General features: G+C 39.3%; 1 protein-coding gene across 1 annotated transcript in view; it reads left to right on the forward strand.

Moving 5' to 3' along the window:
* The window catches only part of Piwil2 (piwi like RNA-mediated gene silencing 2), a 50,637-nt gene extending 30,965 nt beyond the window's left edge, over positions 1 to 19,672 (forward strand). Inside the window, exons 17-22 of the mRNA XM_027927110.2 lie at positions 654 to 770; positions 1,263 to 1,351; positions 2,404 to 2,509; positions 17,330 to 17,583; positions 18,446 to 18,553; positions 19,299 to 19,672. Coding sequence (XP_027782911.2) covers positions 654 to 770; positions 1,263 to 1,351; positions 2,404 to 2,509; positions 17,330 to 17,583; positions 18,446 to 18,553; positions 19,299 to 19,455 — 831 coding nt within the window. The 3' untranslated portion in view covers positions 19,456 to 19,672. The remainder of the gene's footprint in view (positions 1 to 653; positions 771 to 1,262; positions 1,352 to 2,403; positions 2,510 to 17,329; positions 17,584 to 18,445; positions 18,554 to 19,298) is intronic.
* Positions 19,673 to 21,036: the final 1,364 nt, after the last annotated feature.

The following is a 21,036-nucleotide window of genomic DNA, read 5'->3' on the forward strand; positions in this document are numbered from 1 at the left end:
AATATCTTTATTTTTTATTTTTATGTGGTGTTGTGGATCGAACCCAGCACCCTGCGCATGCCAGGCAAGCACGCTACCGCTTGAACCACATCCCCAGCCCAAAAGTTTTCATTTGTTGAGGTTTTTTTTTTTTTTGTTGTGTTATGTGTGTGTATTCATGTATGTACACACATGCCTAGAGACACCAGAATTAGAATTATTAGTCCCAAACATAGTGTGTGCTATCTCAAATTCCTTAAGTGTAGTGCAGTCAGTCCTCTATATCTGTGGGCTCTGCATCAGTGGATTTCAACCCACCATGGATTGAAAATACTTAGAAAAGTTGTGTCTGTACCAAAAATGTATAATTTTTTCCTTGTGCTTATTCCCTAAACAATAAGCTGAAACAACTATTCACATGACAATTATATTGTATTTACATGGCAATTACACTGTATTATTGTAAGTCATCTAGAGGTGATTTATAGTACATGGGAGGATGTGTGCAGGTTAGGTACACATCCTGTGCCATTGCATATGATGGGCTTGTGCGTTGTGGAGTTTGGCACTCTCGGGGTTCTGGAACAAAGGAACAACTGTGTTTACTTGGAAATGATTCATTTTTCTGAGAGTTTGATAATGTCCTGCCTTTCCCGTATCTGTTATCACTGTAGGTCATCAATGTCCGAACCATTGGTCAACCCACCAGGCTTCGCAGTGTGGCTCAGAAAATTTTACTTCAGATTAACTGTAAATTGGGAGGCGAGCTGTGGGGAGTGGATATTCCTCTGGTGAGTGCTGCTGAGGTGTCTTCCCTCAGTTCAACTCTCCAAAGAGTGCTCTCCAGCTCTTCTCCTAGTGCTCTCCTCTGGTTGTCTTTTCTGCCCTCAGTGCTACCAGGAGTCTAAATGGTTCACTGTCTGTTTTGACCAGTCCATGAGCTAAGAATGGTTTTTACATTTTTTAAATGCTGAAAAAAATATATTTTATGATACTCGAAAATTATATGAAATTCACTTTTTAGTGTCCTTAAATATGGTTCACTAGAATATAGCTGCACTCCTTTGCTAGTCTGAGGCTTTATAAAGAAAGAATTGAGCAGTTTCTACTGCAAAGCCCAAGAACATGTTAAATCGATGGGAGTCTTTATCTTTCTTTCCCAGAATTTGTTTTAATTAGTAAACCTAGAGAGAGGTTTCTTTGGGGTTCAGATAATAATTAAAGATGGAGCAATGGATTGCTTAGATTTTGGGTTTGCTTTTTGTTTTTGTTTTCTAAATTAGAAACAATTAATGGTGATTGGGATGGATGTTTACCATGACCCCAGCAGAGGCATGCGTTCTGTGGTTGGCTTCGTTGCAAGCATCAATCTGTAAGTACTACTGGTTCTATTGTATTTGGTTATCTCATTTTGATGCCTGATGTTGTAAATCCAGCACATGTTTTGGAGTCCTGCGTATTTATAATATGAATAGTTCTAACCTCCTCCCTCCTCTGTCTTCTTATGGCATTTGTTTAATGCAGCCTCTTTACCAGGCTTGCTGCCCACTGCAGCCCAGCCTCCTGTGAGCGTGTAGGCTGTGCCTTGTCTTGTTGGCTCCCCCAAGAAATGAGGTGGTATTTGTTTATATGCTTATTCCCAGTATCTGCAGAAATTGAGAATGTGAGTCTTCCTCATTGTTTATCTTTTACCAGCCACCACCACGGTTTGGTGTATATATGCTTTCAGATTCTCTTCTGTACATACATTAACATGTATGTGATATACACATATGTGTGTGTGTGTATACCCACACACACACATACAGTCATATGTGGCTTGTGTGAACATCATAGAGTGTACTTACACAAATTAAATTGTCCACATCATCACTAGGCAGTGTCATTTTATGAGCCCACTGTCAAATATGCAATTTGTCTTTGACTGAAATAATATTATGTGGCATGTGATTGTTTATATATATGATATATACACATATGTCTGTAATTTGTACAAATAGGATATTACTGTGCAGATTATTTCTCAGTGTGTTTTTTTCACTTCAAATGTATATTTTGGATATTTTCCTATATCAGAACAAATACATCTCAACCAGTTCTCTTGAGCTGCTACACAGAATTTATTATATGCTGTGTCACTGTTTATTTATGATGACTATAAGGTAGTTGGTTTTTTTTTTTCCTCTTGGAAGCAGTTTTGTAGCAAATACTCAGAATTTTATATTTTTGATGTTATATGTGGCTTAAATGTATTTTCCCATATCCTCCATGTTCTCAATGCATAAATACATTTACTAGATATTTTATTGATTTAATTCAGAGAGAAACCTGTGTGTGACATGCAGACCATGCCTTCCTATGTGAGTGTCTGTTCACTGTCCCCTCTCTTTGTCTCTCCCTCTGTCTGCCCACCCACCCACCCAGCACGCTCACTAAGTGGTATTCTCGAGTGGTATTCCAGATGCCTCATCAGGAGATTGTGGACAGCCTGAAGCTGTGCCTGGTGGGCTCATTGAAGAAGTTTTATGAGGTGAGGAGAACAGAAATCCTAAAGTTTCTGGGTTTTTAAGGACTACCTCTCTGAACTCTTGAACAGAAGGTCTGATATAGAGGGAGAGATCCCACATCAAAGGTGAGTTTCTAAAAGAACCATTGTTTGTTGATGGAACAAGCGGCTCACAGTTCTTCCTTTCAGCTCAAAGGGCCAAAAGCTTCAATTTGGTTGGGTAAGTAATAAGTATTTCCCTAGTTGTCAGCTTGATGCCTGCAGACATAATTTTCATGCCCTTATCAGGGAAATTGGGGGTAAATTTCAGCAATTAAAGCAGCTTATGAATTACTCAGCTTTTTATGGCTATCATTAGGTGCTGATTCTTTCATTTTGGTTTAAGACAAAAGCTTTCTTATATGTTACTCATAGAACTCTAACTCCTAGAATGCTAACCATGGAGAATTGCTGTCATTAAGCTGATATTGAGTCTGGGACAGTGAGCAAGCAAGGTACTGATTTTTGTCTTGGCCTGTACATCAAAGGAAGTGCTGATAAGTGCCTTTCAGTCTTAGGGTTGGTGCTAGCCCTTTGCATACAGGTTAAACAGCAAGAGGTTTAACTATTTCATGTGATTGATGTTAGTTTCTCAAACTCCAATTTGTCTCTTTCTAGAATGTTTCCTACAGTGTCCCACAAATATTTTGATACTGTTGACATGTTAGATGATGAATTTTTATCTCAAAGGTCCATATAATAAGCTACTTTGTCACTATGTATACTATGTTCTACTATACCTTTCTTTTTCTTGTTATTGTTTTCCTTCAAAATTCTGTCTTGGAGAACCTCGCTCAAAGATTACCTGTCAAACCTTTCCCATTTTCCCTCACTCCCTCTCTGCTCTTATCTTTTAGCAAGAATGATTTATATTTCTCTTCCAAGACCCTTAGTTTATATTTTGTGTAGTAGTTATCACATCCTGCTAACTTATTTTAGTTATTTGTGTGCTTACTTACCACTCTTGAATGTTTTTTTTAAAGAATTATTTGGCTATTGATGGCTATGTAACACATTACCTTAGAACTTCGTGGCATACAACAAGGTAACAAGTTACCTTAAAGCTTCTTGCCATACCACAAGGATGTATGAGATTCATGGTCAGGAACACTGGGCTCCAGTTTTTTTCCCCATGTGAGTCTTGTGATATGGTCTTTCCATGTGGCCATTTGCCTTCCTGTCAGTATGGTAGGTGGATTCAAAGCATTGACATTTCATGAGATGGAGAGAACCAGGTAGGGGTCATGCTGCTTTTTATTGCCTCAACTGTGGCAGTCATACCACGGCACTTCTGCTGGGTTCTACACACTGAGTTAGTTACAAAGTCCTGCCCAGGTTCAAGGGTAGGAAAAGAGATTCCACCATTTACTTGAGGGATGGCAAGGTTCTGGAAGAATGTGTGCAACTAGAGATACTGCTGTGACTATTTCTGAAAAGAACAATCTGCCATAGTATCTTACTTTTCTATCCTTTGCAGGACCTTGCATACAACTGATACTCTTCTAGGGGAATTACATTGAATTTCTAGTGACACAGCTCTGTTCTAAGTCAAATAACTGTTTTAATTTTTGTTTCTTTTTTTGAATTATAAACTTTAAGAAATACTTATTAAACCCCATTGAACCAGGTCAAAGAGGAAATTAATCAGTGTTTATTCTAAATCTAGAATAAAGATAGTCATATCAGGATTCTCTGAATCATAATGTTTCATTGGACTCTAGTCCTTACCATCATCTTAGTTTTTGTCTACTTTTGCCATTTTCCTGCTATTCTGTATCTAGCAGAAGAAATCTTTATATTGAAACTATTTTGATCCTGTCTCTCCCAGAGTTTCTCCTGATTCCTCAGCTGAGCTGCCTCAAAACAAATTTACTCCTAGATTTTAAGGTTCTGACCACCTGCAGAGACTCCCCAGTTTTGTCTTCCCCTAAGAGCGATGGTAGCCACCAGAAGTTCTAACACCTCTTAAGTAGTTCTCTTGTTACATATTTTCATCACCATTATGATTGGCACTTGCTACCCCTTGGCAACAACTTTCACCTTTCTTAGTTATTTTTTATCTAGCCTGTATCTCCTGTCTCCTAAACAGTATTTTTTTTTTTTTCTGTTTGAGACATTAGCTATTGTTTTTCTGCTACAGAAAATGGGATCTTACAGCACTGGCACATGGCTCCCTTCTTCTACCTCAACTTTCCCAATCTACTTATATTACCAAGCCTGGTTAAGTAGTTTTTTAGTGTACATGATATTATTACAGCCATCACATAATATATTTTGACTATGATTCCTTTCTTTGATTTTGGGTTTTTGTTAGAATTAGTGATTGCCTGTTTTTCTTTTTCAAATTTCTTCATGTTTATTATTTATTCTTTCCTCAATTTAAAACTTTTCCTGTTAACTCTGAACACACCTGATACTCTATCTAATACCCTTGTTTTCATGGAGATCTTCTTCCTAGAATCCTTCATTTTGTTATAGCAAGATAGGATGTACTTGACTCCATGTTTATTTATCGGTCTTTTGAGTTCTCATCACCATCTGGGGACTTACTTTTGTCTCTCTTCTGTGTTCAATGTCTTTTTTTTTTTTCCTTGTGGAGATTGAACTCAGGGTGTTTTACCACTGAGGTATATCCCCAGCCTTATTTATTTATTTATTTTTGAGACAGGGTCTCACCAAGTTGTTTAGGCTGTCCTCAAACTTGGGATCCTCCTGACTCAGCCTCCTGAATAGCTGGGATTACAAGCATGTGCCACTGTGCCTGGCCAGATATCTTTATCTTTCTTGGCTTATTTCATTGTTTATTTTATTGTTTTTGAATGACTCTTCCAGTAGCTTACTCACAACATTTTGAGAGTTAGATGCCTAAAAATATTTTTATTTTACCCACATACTTGATTGACAATTAATATGTAGATTTCTGGGTTTGGCAATTAATTTCTTTAGAATTTTGAAGACATTGCTTCATCATTTGGAGGCTGAGGTAGGAGTGTCACAAGATCAAGACTAGCCTCAGCAACTTAGTGAGACCCTATCTTGAAATGAAAAAATAAAAAGGGCTGGGGATGTAGCTCAGTGGTAGAGTGCCTTTGGGTTCAGTCTCCAGTACCTGAGAGGACTCCGGGGGTGGGAGGTAGGTTGCTTTGGCACTCAGTTTTTAAAAAGAAACACTCCTGGGAGCCATGGTATACAACCTGTAATCGAAGCAATTTGGGAGGCTAAAGCAGGAGAATCACAATTTGGAGACAAATTTTAAAAATGTCTTCAAAAAAAGAAAAATTAAGATTTCCCCACATAAAATCTGGAAGATTGTTTTTTAATTTTTATTTTTAGTTGTCAGTGGGCCTTTATTTTATTTATTTTTATGTGGTGCTGAGGATCAGACCCAGTGCCTCACACATGCTCGGCAAGCACTCTACCACTGAGCCACAACCCCAGCCCCTGGAAGAAATTTTTATTATTAGACTTGTCCTCCAAGAAATACTAAAGAGAGTCCTTCAATGAAATGACTCTGTAATGAAATGACACTAGACAGTAACTTGGATCCATATGAAGAAATAAGTGCTACCGGAAGAGGTGACCGCATAGGTAAATTTAAAAGAAAGCCAAAAAAGTATTTTTGTTAGTAACTTTTCTTCTAAGAGAAAACTGCATAAAGCAATAACTATAAATCTGGTAGAATGTGCACATAATGCATAATGATGTCATTTGTACAACAGTAAAGACAAAGGATGTGGAAATTACTGAAATTAATTTTGTTAATTATCAAGTGAACAAGGTGTTTATTTGTTTGTTTATTTTTGGTACTAGGGATTGAAACCAGAGATGTTTAACCACTGAGCCCCATCCCCAGCCCTTTTTAACATTTTATTTAGAGACAGGGTCTCCCTAAATTGCTTAGGGCCTTGCCAAGTTGCTGAGACTGGCTTTGAACTTGGTGATCCTCCTGCCTCCCAAGTCTCTGTGATTACAGGTATGTGCCACTGTACTCGGTATGAATGAGATGTTTAACCTTATGTTAAAATTTTAATCTCCAGGGAAACCATTAAGAAAATAACTCCAAGGGCTGGTGTGGTGGTGCATGCCTGTAATCTTAGCCACTTGAGAGGTTATGGCATGAGGATGGCAAGTTTGAGTCCAGCCCGGGCAACTTAGTAAGGCCCTAAGCAATTTAGTTGAGACCCTCTCTCAAAATAAATGATAAAAATGGCTAGAGATGTGGTTTAATGGTTGAGGGCCCCTGGGTTTAATCCCTAGTTAAAAAAAAAAAAAAGGAGAGAGAGAGAGAGAGAAAGAAACTCCAAAAACTATATAAAAGTTCATATAACTAGATTAAAAAAGGGAATTATAATGGTATCTAGAAATGTCTATTTAATACAAAATAAGGCAGTTATGAAAGAGTAGAAGAATGAAAATATATATAGGCACATAGAAAACAAATAAAACAGCGGATATAAATCTCACCTTAATAATTACATTACAAGCCAGGTGCAGTAGCTCATGCCTGTAATCCCAGCAGTTCAGGAGGCTAGGCAGGAGGATTGCAAGTTTAAAGCCAGCCTCAGCAATTTAGCAAGACCCTATCTCGAAATAAATTATAATAAAGAGCTGGGAATGTGGCTCAGCAAGTAAGCATCGATCACAAATTTGAACCCATTATACAATTTATAATGAGGAGGACGATAACAAATTCAATACTTGGTACCAAAAAAAAAAAAAAAAAAATGACATCACATGTCAGTAGACCCAACACCACTCAAAAGGTAGAGAGTAACAGAACGGAGTAAATGAAAAACGTAGAGGGCTGGGGATTTAGCTCAGTGGTAGAGCACTTGCCTAGCATGCTTGAAGCCCTTGGTTCAATCCCCAGAACTGCAAAATAAAAAAAAATTTAAAATGTTTAGATATGCTACCTGCAAGAGCCACATTTTAATTTCAAAGGTGTAAGGAGGTTGAAAATAAAAGGGCAGTACAAAATATACTATGGAAACAATAACCAAAATAGAGCCCAAGAGGCTACATTAGTAGAAGACAACCTCGGCAGGGCTGAGGATGCAAGATATTTTTTAATAAAGTTTTTATTAAAAATGTATTTACAGAGGATGTAAGATTTTTATAAAATAAATTGTATTTTTTATAATAGCAGTGATCAAATCCAAAAATTAAGGAAATAATTTCATTTGCAATACCATAAAAAGAATATCTAGGAAGAAAAGGAAAGAAGTACAAGACAAATACTGAAAACCACAGAAAAATTATTTTAAAGATGTGGTATTTCTGTGTTGCCCAGGATTGCCTCAAACTTATGGGCTCAAGTGATCCTCCTGCTTCAGCCTCCCATGTAGCTGGGACTACAGATGTGTGCCAGTGATCCTGACTTGTAGAAGTATTGTTGAAAAATATAAATAAAAGGAAAGACATCTCATTTTCATGGATTAGAGCATTTAATATTGTTATAAATGCAATACTTCCAGAATTTGAGTCTGTAGATGAATTAAAAATAGATAAATTGGGCTGGTCATGATGGTGCACGTCTGTAATCCCAGAGGCTCAGGAGGCTGAGACAGGAGGATCGTGGGTTCAAAGCCAGCCTAAGCAACAGCGAGGCACTAAGTAACTCAGTGAGACCCTGTCTCTAAATAAAATACAAAATAGGGCTGGGGATGTGGCTCAGTGGTTGAGTGCCCCTGAGCTCAATCCCTGTATCCGCCCCCCAAAATAGATAAATTGGACTTCACCAAAATTAAATACTTTTGCCAGGTACTGTGGCTGGTGCCTATAAACCCACCTACTTGGCAGGCTGAGTCAGGAGGATCCCTTGAGCACAGGAATCCAAGGACTGCCTGGGCAACATTGTGAGATGCCATATCAAACAAAACAAACCTCCTAATTGAAAACCTTCCAGCTCAGTGTAGAGTATCTAATGTGTGAGGCCCTGCATTCAAATCCCAGCACGGAAGGGGGAAAACAAACTTATGCTTCAAGGGATACTACTGAGAAAGTGAAAAGACAATCCATAGAACAGAATAAATTATTCCTCTGATAAAATTAATGAGGGTCTAGTTCCAGAATACAAAAAGAATTCTTACAGCTCAAGAGAAAGATAACCCAATTTAAAAACGAATAAACATTAAAATAGATATTTCCCTAAAGAGCATATGCAACTAGACAGTAAGCACATGAAAAAAAAGCTAAATATCCTTAATTATTATGGAAATGGAAAACAAAATCTGTGACATTCCACATCACACTAAAACCAGGTAAAGACACAGGAAAGAAAACCTCAGATGGGTATTTCTCACAAGCATATGTGCAAAAATCCTTGACAGAATAACAATGTTATTTTAGCAATACAAAAAGAAGTATATACTATGACCATAGTGAGTTGAATAATGCCCCTCCAAATTCATGTTCCCTGGAATCTGTGAATGTGCCCTTATTTGGAAGTAGGGCTTTTGCAAAGATTGGACTGGATAAGAATGGGCCCTACTCTTGGGACTGGTGTTTTCCAGAAAGAGGGGAATTTGGACACATACGCAGGGAGAATACTTTGTGAAGCTGCAGACCAATGGAGGAGAAGATGATGTGAAGGTGAAGGCAGAAATTGGAGTGATATAACTACAAGCCAGAAACACCAGGGTTAGGCAGCAACCAGCAGGAGCTATAAGAATCAAGGAAGAATTCTTCCCTAGAACCTTCAGAGGAAGCATGGCCCCACTCATGTCTTCATTGTGCACTTCTAATATTCAGAACTATAAGGGAATAATTTTCTGTGGTTTTGAGCCACCCAGTTTGTGGTACTTGGTTACAGCAGCCACAGGAAACAAATACAATAGCCAAGTGGGTTTTTATTCCATTTCTACAAGGCTGATTCAGAGGGGAACTTCTACCGAAAATAATAACAAAACTGACAGCTAAATCAGACTTAGCTGTGAAAAAGTAGATGTTTTCCCTCTAACATAAGGAATAAGACAAAGATGCACCCCTTTCAGCACTTGTGTTTGGCTTCACGTTGGAAGTCCTAACTATTGCAGTAAGAAAAGGAAATTAAAAGTGTACAGATTAGGAAGGAGGAGAGAAAATGATCTTCATTTGCGTGATTATCTGTTGCTGTGGTTTGAATGTGTCCCCCAAGGCTTCGTGTATTGCAGTTTAGTCCCCATTATGAGGTACCTACAGTGTGAAATATCTGAATTGGTGTTTGGAGGCCTGGCCCATGGAAGGGATGAAGATGAGCTAATGTCACGAAGGAGCCCTCTTGAATCAGTCCTGGTAGCTCTGTGAGAAGAAGAGACCGGGAGACACAGTACACTTTCCATCTCTTGCCACACAATGCCCTGTACCATCTTGGCATTCTTCCAGAAAGAATACCACCAGGTGTGGCCCTGCAACCTTGGAACTCCAGAACTATGAGCCATAGCATGCTTCTTTTCACTTGAAGTCATCCAGTCTGTGGTATTCAGTTATTAGCAATAGAAAATGGACTAATACATTTCTGGAGAAAATCCCAAGTAATTAAAAAGCAATAAAACCAAACCAAACAAACCCTGCTGGAACTAACAAGTGGGAACTGCAAGGTTGTACAAGGTTAATATGTAATAGTCAATTGCTTTGTTAAAGGAGAAAAAGAAGAAGAAAGAAAGCCACTTCTCTCTGTCCCAGCAATGAAGAATTAGAATTTGAAAAACATTTATATTAGCACAAAAAAAAATGGAACACTCATATCTACATTTGAAAAACTACTAAATTATGATGAAAAACATTAAAAGAATAATCAAATTGAGAGAGAACTCCATGTTCATTGACAGGAAAACTTGCTATCATTATGATGTCAGTTTCTCCCAATTTTGATCAATAGATTTACTGCAGTGAATCAAAATCCCAGCAGGTTATTTTGTGGATATCAACAAACCCATTCTAAGGTTTTCATGAAGAAACAGGAAATGTGGGACAACTGACACATTACTGAAAAACAAAACTGAGGGCTAATACTACCCAACTTGAAGATTTAACTATAAAGCTATAGCAATCAAAATTGTATGATATATGTATGTGTGTGTGTGTATTAGATGAACACAATACCTTTATTTATTTATTTTTATGTGGTACTGAGGATTGAACCCAGTGTCTCACACATGCTAGGCAAGTACTTTACCACTAAGCCACAACCTCAGCCCCCATATGGTATGGTATTGATGAGGGAAAAGACATACAGGTCAAGGGAAATGAATAGCCCAGAAATAGACCCATGCAAATAAGTCAAGTGGATCTTTAAGGGAAAAATAGCAATTCAGTGAAAGAACAGCCTTTTCAACAAATGGTGCTGGAACAACTATGGGCAATTCACATGCAAAAAAAAAAAAAAATCAACATACAGTCTTTAGACCTTCCACAAAAAGTTAAATCAAAATGGAGCAAAAACCTACATTTTACATGCAAAACCAGAAAATTTCTGGAAGATAACAGAAAATCCAGATGACCTCAGATTTGGTGATTACTTTTTAGTCACCAAAAACAGTCCATGAAAGAAAAAAAATCGATAAGGTAGATTTAATTAAAACTTTTGACTCTGGGCAGGGTATGGGGGTGCATGCCTGTAATTCCAGGTACTTGGGAGGCTGAGGCAGGAGGATCACAAGTTCAAGGCCAGCCTGGACAATTTAACAAGACCCCTGTCTCAGGATCTAAAAAAAAAAAAAAAAGGCTGGAGTGTAGTTCAGTGGGAGTATGCTTCTGAGTTCAATCCCTTGAACCACAAGGGGGTGAAAAAAAGGCTCTAGGAAAGACATTATTAAAAGAATGGAAAGATAAGCTGCAGACTGGAAAAAAATATGTGCAGAATACATATCTTGTAAAGGACCAAAATGTACAAAGAACTCTTAAAACTCAAGGAAATGAACAACCCTGCTGAAAAATTGACAAAAGACTGTTCAGGCATCTTGTTACAGAATACCAACTGATGGCAAATAAGCATATGAAAAAATTCCCACCATTTTATGCTCTTAGAGTTTCACGCATTAAAACTGATGATATGTCACTGCACACCTATTAGAAGTTCAAAATACTTGTGACTCCAAATGCTGATGGGATGTAGAACCATAGGAACTCTCACTAATTGCTAATGGGAATGTAAAATGGTACAGCCACTTTGAAAACAGTTTGATAGTTAATTACAAAACTAAACACATCTGGCCATACTATCCAGTAATCATATTCTAATATTTTCCCAAATGAATTGAAAATTAATGTCCACACAAAACCTGCACATGAAGCTTGGAAGCAACCAAGATGTCCTTCAGTTGGTGAACAGGTAAATAAAATGGTACATCCAGACAATGAAAGGTATTCAGTTCTAAAAAGAAATAAGCTACCATGCCATGAGAAGACCGAACCACCTTGCAGGGAGCAATGGCATAAACCTGCAATCTTAGCTATTTGGGAGGGCAAAGCCATCTTGGGAGATTTAGTGTAGACTCTGTATCAAAGTTTTAGAAGGGCTGGGAATGTACTTCCATGGTAGAGTGGTTGCCTAGCCTGTGTGAGCTCCTGGGTTCAATCCCCAGAGTACCTCTCCCTCCCCCCGCCCCCCCCCCCAAAAAAAAGACAGAACCACTTTAAATGCATATTACTAAGAGAAAGAAACCAATCTGAAAAGATTGTGTACTGTATGATTCCAACATAGGATATTTTGGAAAAATGTGATTATGGAGACCATAAGAAGATCAGAGATTTGGGAGGTGTATACAGTTAGACATAGGTAAAGCACAGGAGATATTTAGGCTGTGGAAGTATTCTATATGTTACTATAATGGTGGATACATGACATTATACATTTTCCAAACCCATAGGAAAGTACAACACAGAAGAACCTTGATGTAAACTTTAGACTTGAGTCATTACTAATGTATCAATATTTGTCCATCAGTTGTAATAAACATATCACTTTAATGCAGTATTGATGATAGAGAAAATGGAGTTGGAGGAGGCTGGGGTTGTAGCTCAGTGGCAGTGAGCTCGCCTCGCATGTGGGGAGCACTGGGTCTGATCCTCAGCTCCACATAAAAATAAAATAAAGGTATTATATCCATCTACAACTAAATAAAAATTTTTTAAAAATGGAGTTGGATGTAGAAGGAGGGTACATGGGAAATCGTACTATTACCTCAGTTCTTATTTTATACATTTAAAAACTGCTTTAAAAGTAGCCTCTTACTTTAAAGACTGCAGACAGAAAGATATCTTCGTATGCACTGAATAACTTTTTTAAAAAAAGATGGGCAATAAAAGTGTTATTGAGAATGTGGAGAAACTGGAACCTTCGTATATTGCCATTGAGACTATAAACTGATGCACCTACTTTTATTTTTATTTGTTGCTCATGACAATACAATGATCTTGACATATCATACATTTGAATCAAATGAGAGATAATTTCTCATTTTTCCAAGTGTACAGGTTGCAGAATCACATTGGTTATACGATGATGCAGCTACTTTGGAAAACAGTTTGGCAGTTATTTAGAAAGTCAAACAGATTTACCATATGACCTAGCATTTCTAGGAACATACCCAAGAGAATGGAAAACAAGTCCACACACAACCTTGTATGCAGATGTTCACAGCAAAAGCTGGGTGTGGTATGCACACATTGCCCCAGCTACTCGGGAGATTGAGGTAAGAGGATTGTGAGGTTGAGGCCAGCCTCAGTAACTTAGCAAGACCCTGTCTCAAAATAACAAAAACAAAAACAACAGTAGAACAAATGTTCATAGCAGCATTGTTCATAGTAGTCAAAGATAGAAACAATCCAAATAAACGTCCGTGAATCAATGACAAACGGGATGTGTGTCTACTTTTTATTGCAATAGAATATTATTCTTCAATACAAAGGAATGAAGGACTGGAACAAGCTGTAGTATGAAAGAACGATAAAAGCATTAAGCTGAGTGAAATTATTTAGACACCAAAGACCACATATTTTATGATTTTATTTGTTCGGTACAGGTCAACCCATACAAAGTTCATTAGTGAAGCCAGTCACTTGGGCACACGCCTGTAATCCCAGTGGCTCTGGAGGCTGAGGCAGGAGGATCATGAGTTCAAATCCAGCCTCAGAAACTTAGGCCCTGAAAAACTCAGCAAGACCCTGTGTCTAAATAAACTATAAAAAAAGGGCTGGGGACATTGCTCAGTGGTTAAGTGCTGCTGGGTTCAAACATTGATACCAAAAAAAAAAAAAAAAAGTTAATTACTGGGTTCCAGGAATTGTGGGGAGCATGTTTGGGAAGTGACTGCAAGTGTTATGGATTTCCTTTTGGGGTGATAGATAAATTCTAAAATTAGTGGTAATGGGCCAAGTGTGGTGGTGCACACCTGTAATCCCAGTGACTTGGGAGGCTGAGGCAGGAGGATCATGAGTTGAAGACCAGTTGCAGCAACCTAGTAAAGCCCTACACAACTTAGTGAGACCCTGTCTCACTGTCATCCCTGGGGATGTAGCTCACTGGTAAAGCACCTGTGGTTTCAATTTCCAGTACCAAATAAATAAAATTAGTGGTGATGGTTTCAAAATTCTGAAAACATAAATCTTCTTATACTTTAATGGGGTGGGTTTTATGATATATCAAATTATATTTCAAGAGCTAGGTGTGGTGGTGCACACCTATAATCCCAGCAGCTAGGGAGGCTGAGACAGGAGGATCACAAGTTCAAAGCCAGCCTCAGCAAAAGTGAGATACTAAGCAACTCAGACCCTGTCTCTAAATAAAATACAAAATAGGGCTGGGAATATGGCTCAGTGGTTGAGTGCCCCTCAGTTCAATCCCCAGTACAAAAAAAAAAAAATTACATTTTAATAATGCTGTTCAGAATAAAAAGCACTCCTCAACCATGCAGCCTTATTGTTGTCCTGGTGGAACCCGCAAACAGGAAAACAGCTTCCAGTGCTGGCTGGGCCCCTGTCATCCCTCCTCTGCTGCTGGTGGCTTTGAAGGAAGCCTCTGCTGCTGGTGGCTTTGAAGGCTTCCTCTCGAGGTGGTTACATTTTGTCCAGCTTTTCCAACTGTCCTGAATTGAGGGTTTCTCAGTTCTTGGTCTACCACTTGAAGCCTTCCAGGCAGTCTTAAGCCAGATGTGACATTTAGTATCAGATTTAAATTTGTATCTCTAAGTCTAGCAGTTCTCAAAATTTTTAGTCTTTACATTCTTAAATATTACTGTGGGCCTCAAAAAGTTTTCGTTCACATGGGAATATATCTGGAAATAGTTACCATATTAGAAGTTATTTAAAATTATCAATAAACTAGCCAGGCGTGGTAGTACATGCCCTATAATCCCTGCTATTCAGGAGACAAGCAGGAGGATGGAAACTTGAGGCCAGCCTTGGCAACTTAGTGAGACCCTGTCTTGAAAAATAAAAAACAACTGAATGTGGTGGTGCACATTTGTAATCCCAGCAACTTGGGAGGCTTAGGCAGAAAGATTGTAAGGTTGAGACCAGCCTGGGTGACTTACACCCTCAGCAACTTAGCAAGATCCTGTCTTTTTTTTTTTTTTTTTTGAAACTCCAGGGGCATTCAACCACTGAGAAACATTCCAGCCCTTTTTTAAAGACTCTGTCTTAAAATAAAAAAAGAACTGGGGATGTAGCTCAATGGTAGAGTTCCCCACCAGGTCAGTCCCCAGTACAGTGCGCGTGCACACACACACAAAAGATGGAGATACACAAGTATTCATGTGTTTATATCTTTTAAATGTATATTTATGTAGAGTAATATATTATAAATATGTGTATAATTTTAATTTATTCCTCCTAATCCTGATGAGAAGGTAAAATGATTGTTTTCTCCATATTTCAACTGAGGAGATTGAGTCCTCAGGGCATAGCCAAGGGGCAATGGAATCAAACTCAGTCTCGGATCTCCTGACCCCAAATCCAGTGTCCTGTTTGCTTATCTGTAAAATGAAGTTTCTTCCAAATAAGTTCCTGAGTCACCTCTTAATACAGCTTATCAGGGGAGTTGGTGAGATTGAGATGGTCGCGCCCCAGATTGGAAAATGGACTGCAGCTGGGCTTCAGAAGCAGGGGCCTGACGAGACGGTGCCCCTGAGGGAACAAACTCCAGGTTATCTTCATTCTCTTCAATCTGCTCAAGACTGAGCACAAGGGAGGAATTTCTGTTGGCATGGCTTGAGCCATCTGCATGTCCTGTGGTTAATGTGGTGGCTGTCAACTGGGGGTGGTTTTGTCCTCCCAGTGGGCAGCCTAGAGACACTTTGGGTCATAACTAGGAGAGAATGCTGTTGGCATCCAGTGGGCAGAGACCCAGCATGCTGCTGAACCCTGATGCTTCAGAGCACAGCTCGGCCCCCACAATGAAAAATTGTCTGGCCCCCAATTTTGGCAGTGCTGAGGTCAGGCGGGAACTGAAGTTCTGTTACCAAAAGAAGAAATAAGTACCACAAACTGAGGCAGTAATTCCAGTGACTGTGAAGATGGATTACATGTTTGTAAATTTTGGAGTACTTGAGGTTTCTCAGAAAAAGGGGCATTTATAAAATATTTCAACCTCTGAGCTTAAAAAAAGATTATAGGTGATTATTTTTAGGAAAGGTTCTTTGAAATAAAATTTTCACGTAGGATAACCTATAAATAATAGTGCATGCATATGTAATTAATATTTAAACTTAATTCATAATTTAGTTTTTTGAAGGGAATTGTGAACAACAACAAAAAAATTAGTATGAACTCACTCAACCAGAATCAAAACTGAATTAAACCAAGGCCAGGTGTGGTTAGCATACCCCTGTAATCCCAGCTACTTGGGATATTGAGGCAGGAGAATCCAAAGTTTAAGGCTAGACTCAGCAACTTGGTAAGAACCTGTCTCAAAAACTAAAGGATAAGAGCTGTAGTTCTGTGGTAAAGCATTCCTGTGTTCATTCCTCAGTACCAAACAACAGCGACAAAACATAAAAACCTGAATTAAACCAAAGCACTCTTAAGGGGACTTCTTAAAATTGAACTAAGCTTTTTTTTAATATTTATTTTTTAGTTGTAGTTGGACACAATACCTTTATTTTATTTTATTTTTTTATGTGGTGCTGAGGATCAAACCCAGGGCCTTGCACATTCTAGGTGAGTGCTCTACCGCTGAGCCACAACCCCTGAACTATTGAAATTGAACACAACTAGAACATGATTATGTTCCCCAAATGGGAAAGCAATTATTCTTCAAACTTATTCAAGACAGCAGATAATTTATTTAGTTATAATAAAAACATTTCACATTATGCCACATTGTAGGATAATATTTAGTTAAAGAACCTTTCATTTCTCCACAACTTTGGATGTTGCCAGTATGTTGGAATCTGAGGATGGTGGATCTGTGGCTTGTGTGTTCCTTTGTTAGAACTTTTCTAGCACTTCACCATGTTCTTTGCCTACACAGTTATTAGTGATAAATCCAAGTAGAAGGAAGACTGATTCGGCCCATAATTTTCCTACTGTTCCCTTTAACTTTGTTCCGTCTGTTTGAAGATAAGCTGTGTACATGTGACTCATAACTTGCCTATTTGGCTTTCATATTTTATAATACCCATGCTGTTCCAGGTCTGTTTTACTACCCTGAGAAAGTCTAGAAATGATTAGAAGCTTTTTTACATGCCTGTCAGACATGGTAACTTTGGAGTCAGCTGCCAAAGGGATCCACTGCCAGGTCTCCAGGTTGGGATTTGAATAAGTCTCTCTCACTGTGGTCCTTTGCCCGAGGGCCCCACGAGTTACCTCATTTGGGTGTCATTTCAGGTGAACCACTGTCTACCAGAGAAGATTGTGGTGTACCGTGATGGAGTGTCTGATGGCCAGCTGAAGACGGTTGCCAACTATGAGATTCCTCAGCTGCAGAAGTGTTTTGAGGCTTTTGAGAATTACCAGCCCAAGATGGTGGTGTTTGTAGTTCAGAAGAAAATCAGTACCAATCTGTACCTGGCTGCTACTGAGCACTTTGTGACACCCTCCCCTGGAACTGTGGTAGATCATACAATAACAAGCTGTGAGTGGTAAGTGAGCAAAAAAAAGACAGTATTGGAGGAAGAATAGGTTGGAGAAGTTACCTGTTTCCTGGGTATTGGGATGTGGAGGATGCCAGAGAGATTGGAATGGAATCCACAGGTTCTCTTTTTCTTTCTTTCTTTCTTTTTTCCTTTAAAAAATTTTTTTTTTTTTATTTTGGTGCTGAGGATTGAACCGAGGCACTTTACCACTGAGCTGCATCACCAGCTCTACTTATTTTTTGAGACAGGATCTCACTAAAGTTGCTCACTAAATTGCTGAGGCTGGCCTTGAACTTGCATATTCCTGCCTCAGCCTCCTGAGTTGCTGTGATTACACATGTGCATCACCATGTTCAACTAGATTCTACTGTTGAAAAAAATAAAGCTTTAAGCTAGACATGGTGGCACAGGCCTGTAATTTCAGCAACTAGTGAGTCCTTGTCTCAAAATAAAAAATAAAAAGGTCTGGGGATGAAGCCCGGTGGTAGAATGCCCCGGGTTCAATTTCCAGTGTCAGGAGGAAAAAAGAAATAAAAAGAAGAAAAGTTTTAAAAACATTGAAAACCAACAAAGCTTTTAAATACAGTTAAATATTCTGTTAAATACAGAATTCTGCCTATGTAGTCTTGTCCTAAGACCCAGAAGGCTAACCCTTCCACGCACAAGTAAGGGAGCGTCTCCCACCACTGCAGTAGCCCAATGAGTCAGGAGACCTAAATTCTAATACTAACCTGATTCTTGTGTGTCCTGGATCCTGTCATTTTCCTTTCTAAGCCTACATGGAGGAGCTAGAGTGATTTCCAAGATCCTCTCCAGCTCCTGCAGCCAAATCTGACCATGTCCTTCATTGGTGCTTTTTCCTTCCTAGGGTGGATTTCTACCTCCTCGCCCACCATGTACGACAGGGCTGTGGCATTCCTACGCATTATGTCTGTGTTCTCAACACTGCGAACCTGAGCCCTGATCATATGCAGAGGTGATAACTTACTTCTTTCTCACCCTAACTTCTGACCAGCTAGCTAGGTGGGGTCACTGCCTGCCCCCAGGTATACCTACCCCTTGAATTTGACCACAGTGGTATTCTTTTGAGAAGTAACTGGTAATCCCGATTTTACAAAATTACTTGAAGATCTTAAAATAAATAAATACATAAGTAAAACTGATGTCAGCTAGTGCCCCAAACGTTCTAAACAACTCTTATTTATTCAAGAGACAATGTCTTGCTGTGTGGCTTAGGCTGGTCTTGACCTCCTGGACACAAGTAATCTTTCTGCCTCAGCTTTCCAAGTAGCTGAGACTGTAGGTGTACATCACCGTGCCTGGCCGGCATTTGTGTTTTAAGAAATGCTGCACATGGTTATGACACCACCAGATGTGAGACCCAGTGTCCTTGAGTTCATATCACCTCAACATGCCGCTGAGGTCCTTATCCTACTGCAGACTTTTCTTGTAGGCAAAGAAAGGCATTTTCTTCATGTTGTTTTTCTTGTTTTAGTATAAAAATAAGAAAATGAGGGGATTCACCCATCCTCTGATTTACAAATGATCGAAGTAGAAACAATTAAATGGAAGAATAATGATCCCAAATGCTGCTTTGTGTATTCCTGGGTTCCCCAGTTTGCTGGCGAGGGCGCTGTGTGTCATATCCCCGTGAGCGTGTGATCACACCCTGAATTGGAAGCAGAGAGTGATAAAGATCACATTTTCTTTTTGGCCTCCAGGTTGACTTTCAAACTGTGCCACATGTACTGGAATTGGCCTGGTACCATTAGAGTTCCAGCTCCTTGCAAGTATGCCCACAAGCTGGCTTTCCTCTCAGGACAGATTCTGCACCATGAACCGGCCATCCAGCTGTGTGAGAACCTGTTTTTCCTGTGACCACAGCCTGGGCATAGGCTGATAGGAGAAATAAGACTTCACAGCTCAGTCATGACTCTCGCAGAATGAGCAGAGACAGAAGTGGAATTTTTGTGTTGGTGTTTTCTCTTTCTCCAATCTTGTAGAATAGGTTTTCCTTTTTTCTTTTATCCTGATATCAAGAAGCAAGTTTCCAAGTACCAGGTGGAAATTGCCTTCCTGTCTTTGTAGAGCAAATGATGGAAGTACTGTGCAGAGGCAGGCAGAGTCAGTAGATGTAGGGGAGCCATTAACAGCCTCCCAAGGAGTCAAGCACAGTGGCACATACCTGTAATGCCAGCAACTTGGGAGGCTGAGGCAAGAGGATCATAAGTTGGAGGCCCTAAGCAATTTAAGGAGACACTGTCTCAAAATAAATAGGGCTAGGTGTGTAGCTCAGTGTAACTCAGTGGTAGAGTATGTGCTTAGCATGTGTGTGATCCCAGGTTTAATCCCCAGTGCTCCCATAATAAAGAGTCTCCCAAGCCAACGTAGCTGTAGAAATATGCAGAAGCAGCATTTGTACCTGGAAGCTGTGGTTACAAAGCGGCTCCCATTTCTGGCACCAGAGGTGAGAAAATGAATGAAGTCATTGCAGATTTCTTAAGTAGGGAGTTACTTTTTGGGAGCAACTGAGAAAGATTAAGTAAAAGGGTATGAAGCAGAGTTTTTCAAAGAGAGATTATTGTTGCCCACAGGTGTGAAAGCAGGTGACCCACCCCTGTGGCATAATCAGGCCCTGTGTGTTCATCTCCCCTGGGGATTGAGTTTATGATACCTGTCACTGGAATCGGATTTAAGGTGACTTGCAGCTATCCCTCAGCTTAGTTTTTTTCTATGCCTTTCAGTTGCTTTACAGCATACCATGTTGCTTTCTTGCTCCCCTCAAACACACACACACACCCCTATCTTTGCTCTTTGTGACTGATCTTCAGTAAGTTTCAGTTTTTTAAGTAACAATCAGAACACATGGAAAGAATTCAGCAGCTAGGAAAGTTCAGGATGGGGTGTGAGTTTTTCATTGGCCTTTCTCCCGGTGCATGGCCTTCCTTTCCGAGCGTCTGTTTGTAAATGGAGCGCTCATTTCTCTTGCACAAGAACCTCTTCCAGCTATGGCTCACTTAGCTGGGGATTTTTCGGAATTCCGGTTAAGATTTCCAGAAGTCAGCTTTGGGAAACAGGACGCTTCTACCAAAGTCCACACATTACAGTTTAGGAAGTTATCACTATGCCTGTGAGTTTCAGTGTTTTAGGGAAGCAATGGCTCTTGTTTTCTGTGTCTTCCTCCATTTCTCCCCTCCCCATTTTAAAATCTTTGGATCTCTTCAGACTTATTTTTATCATACCTTGCTTTGCTGGGTTTTAAAAGCCAGTTTTATTTAACCTTTTCAAATTAATATTTATTTATTTATTTATTTATTTGTGTGTGTGTGTGTGTGTGTGTGTGTTGGTGTGATAGAAGGGAGAGAACAGAGCAGAAATACCTATTTTATACAACAGTGCATGGGAAGAGGAACTTCAGCTTAAATTCCTTAAAAGAAGAAGCCAAGAGAGCTTTTAATT

This window comes from Marmota flaviventris, chromosome 3 (genome assembly GCF_047511675.1).
Source record: "Marmota flaviventris isolate mMarFla1 chromosome 3, mMarFla1.hap1, whole genome shotgun sequence".
In the NCBI taxonomy this organism is placed as follows: Eukaryota; Metazoa; Chordata; class Mammalia; order Rodentia; family Sciuridae; genus Marmota; species Marmota flaviventris.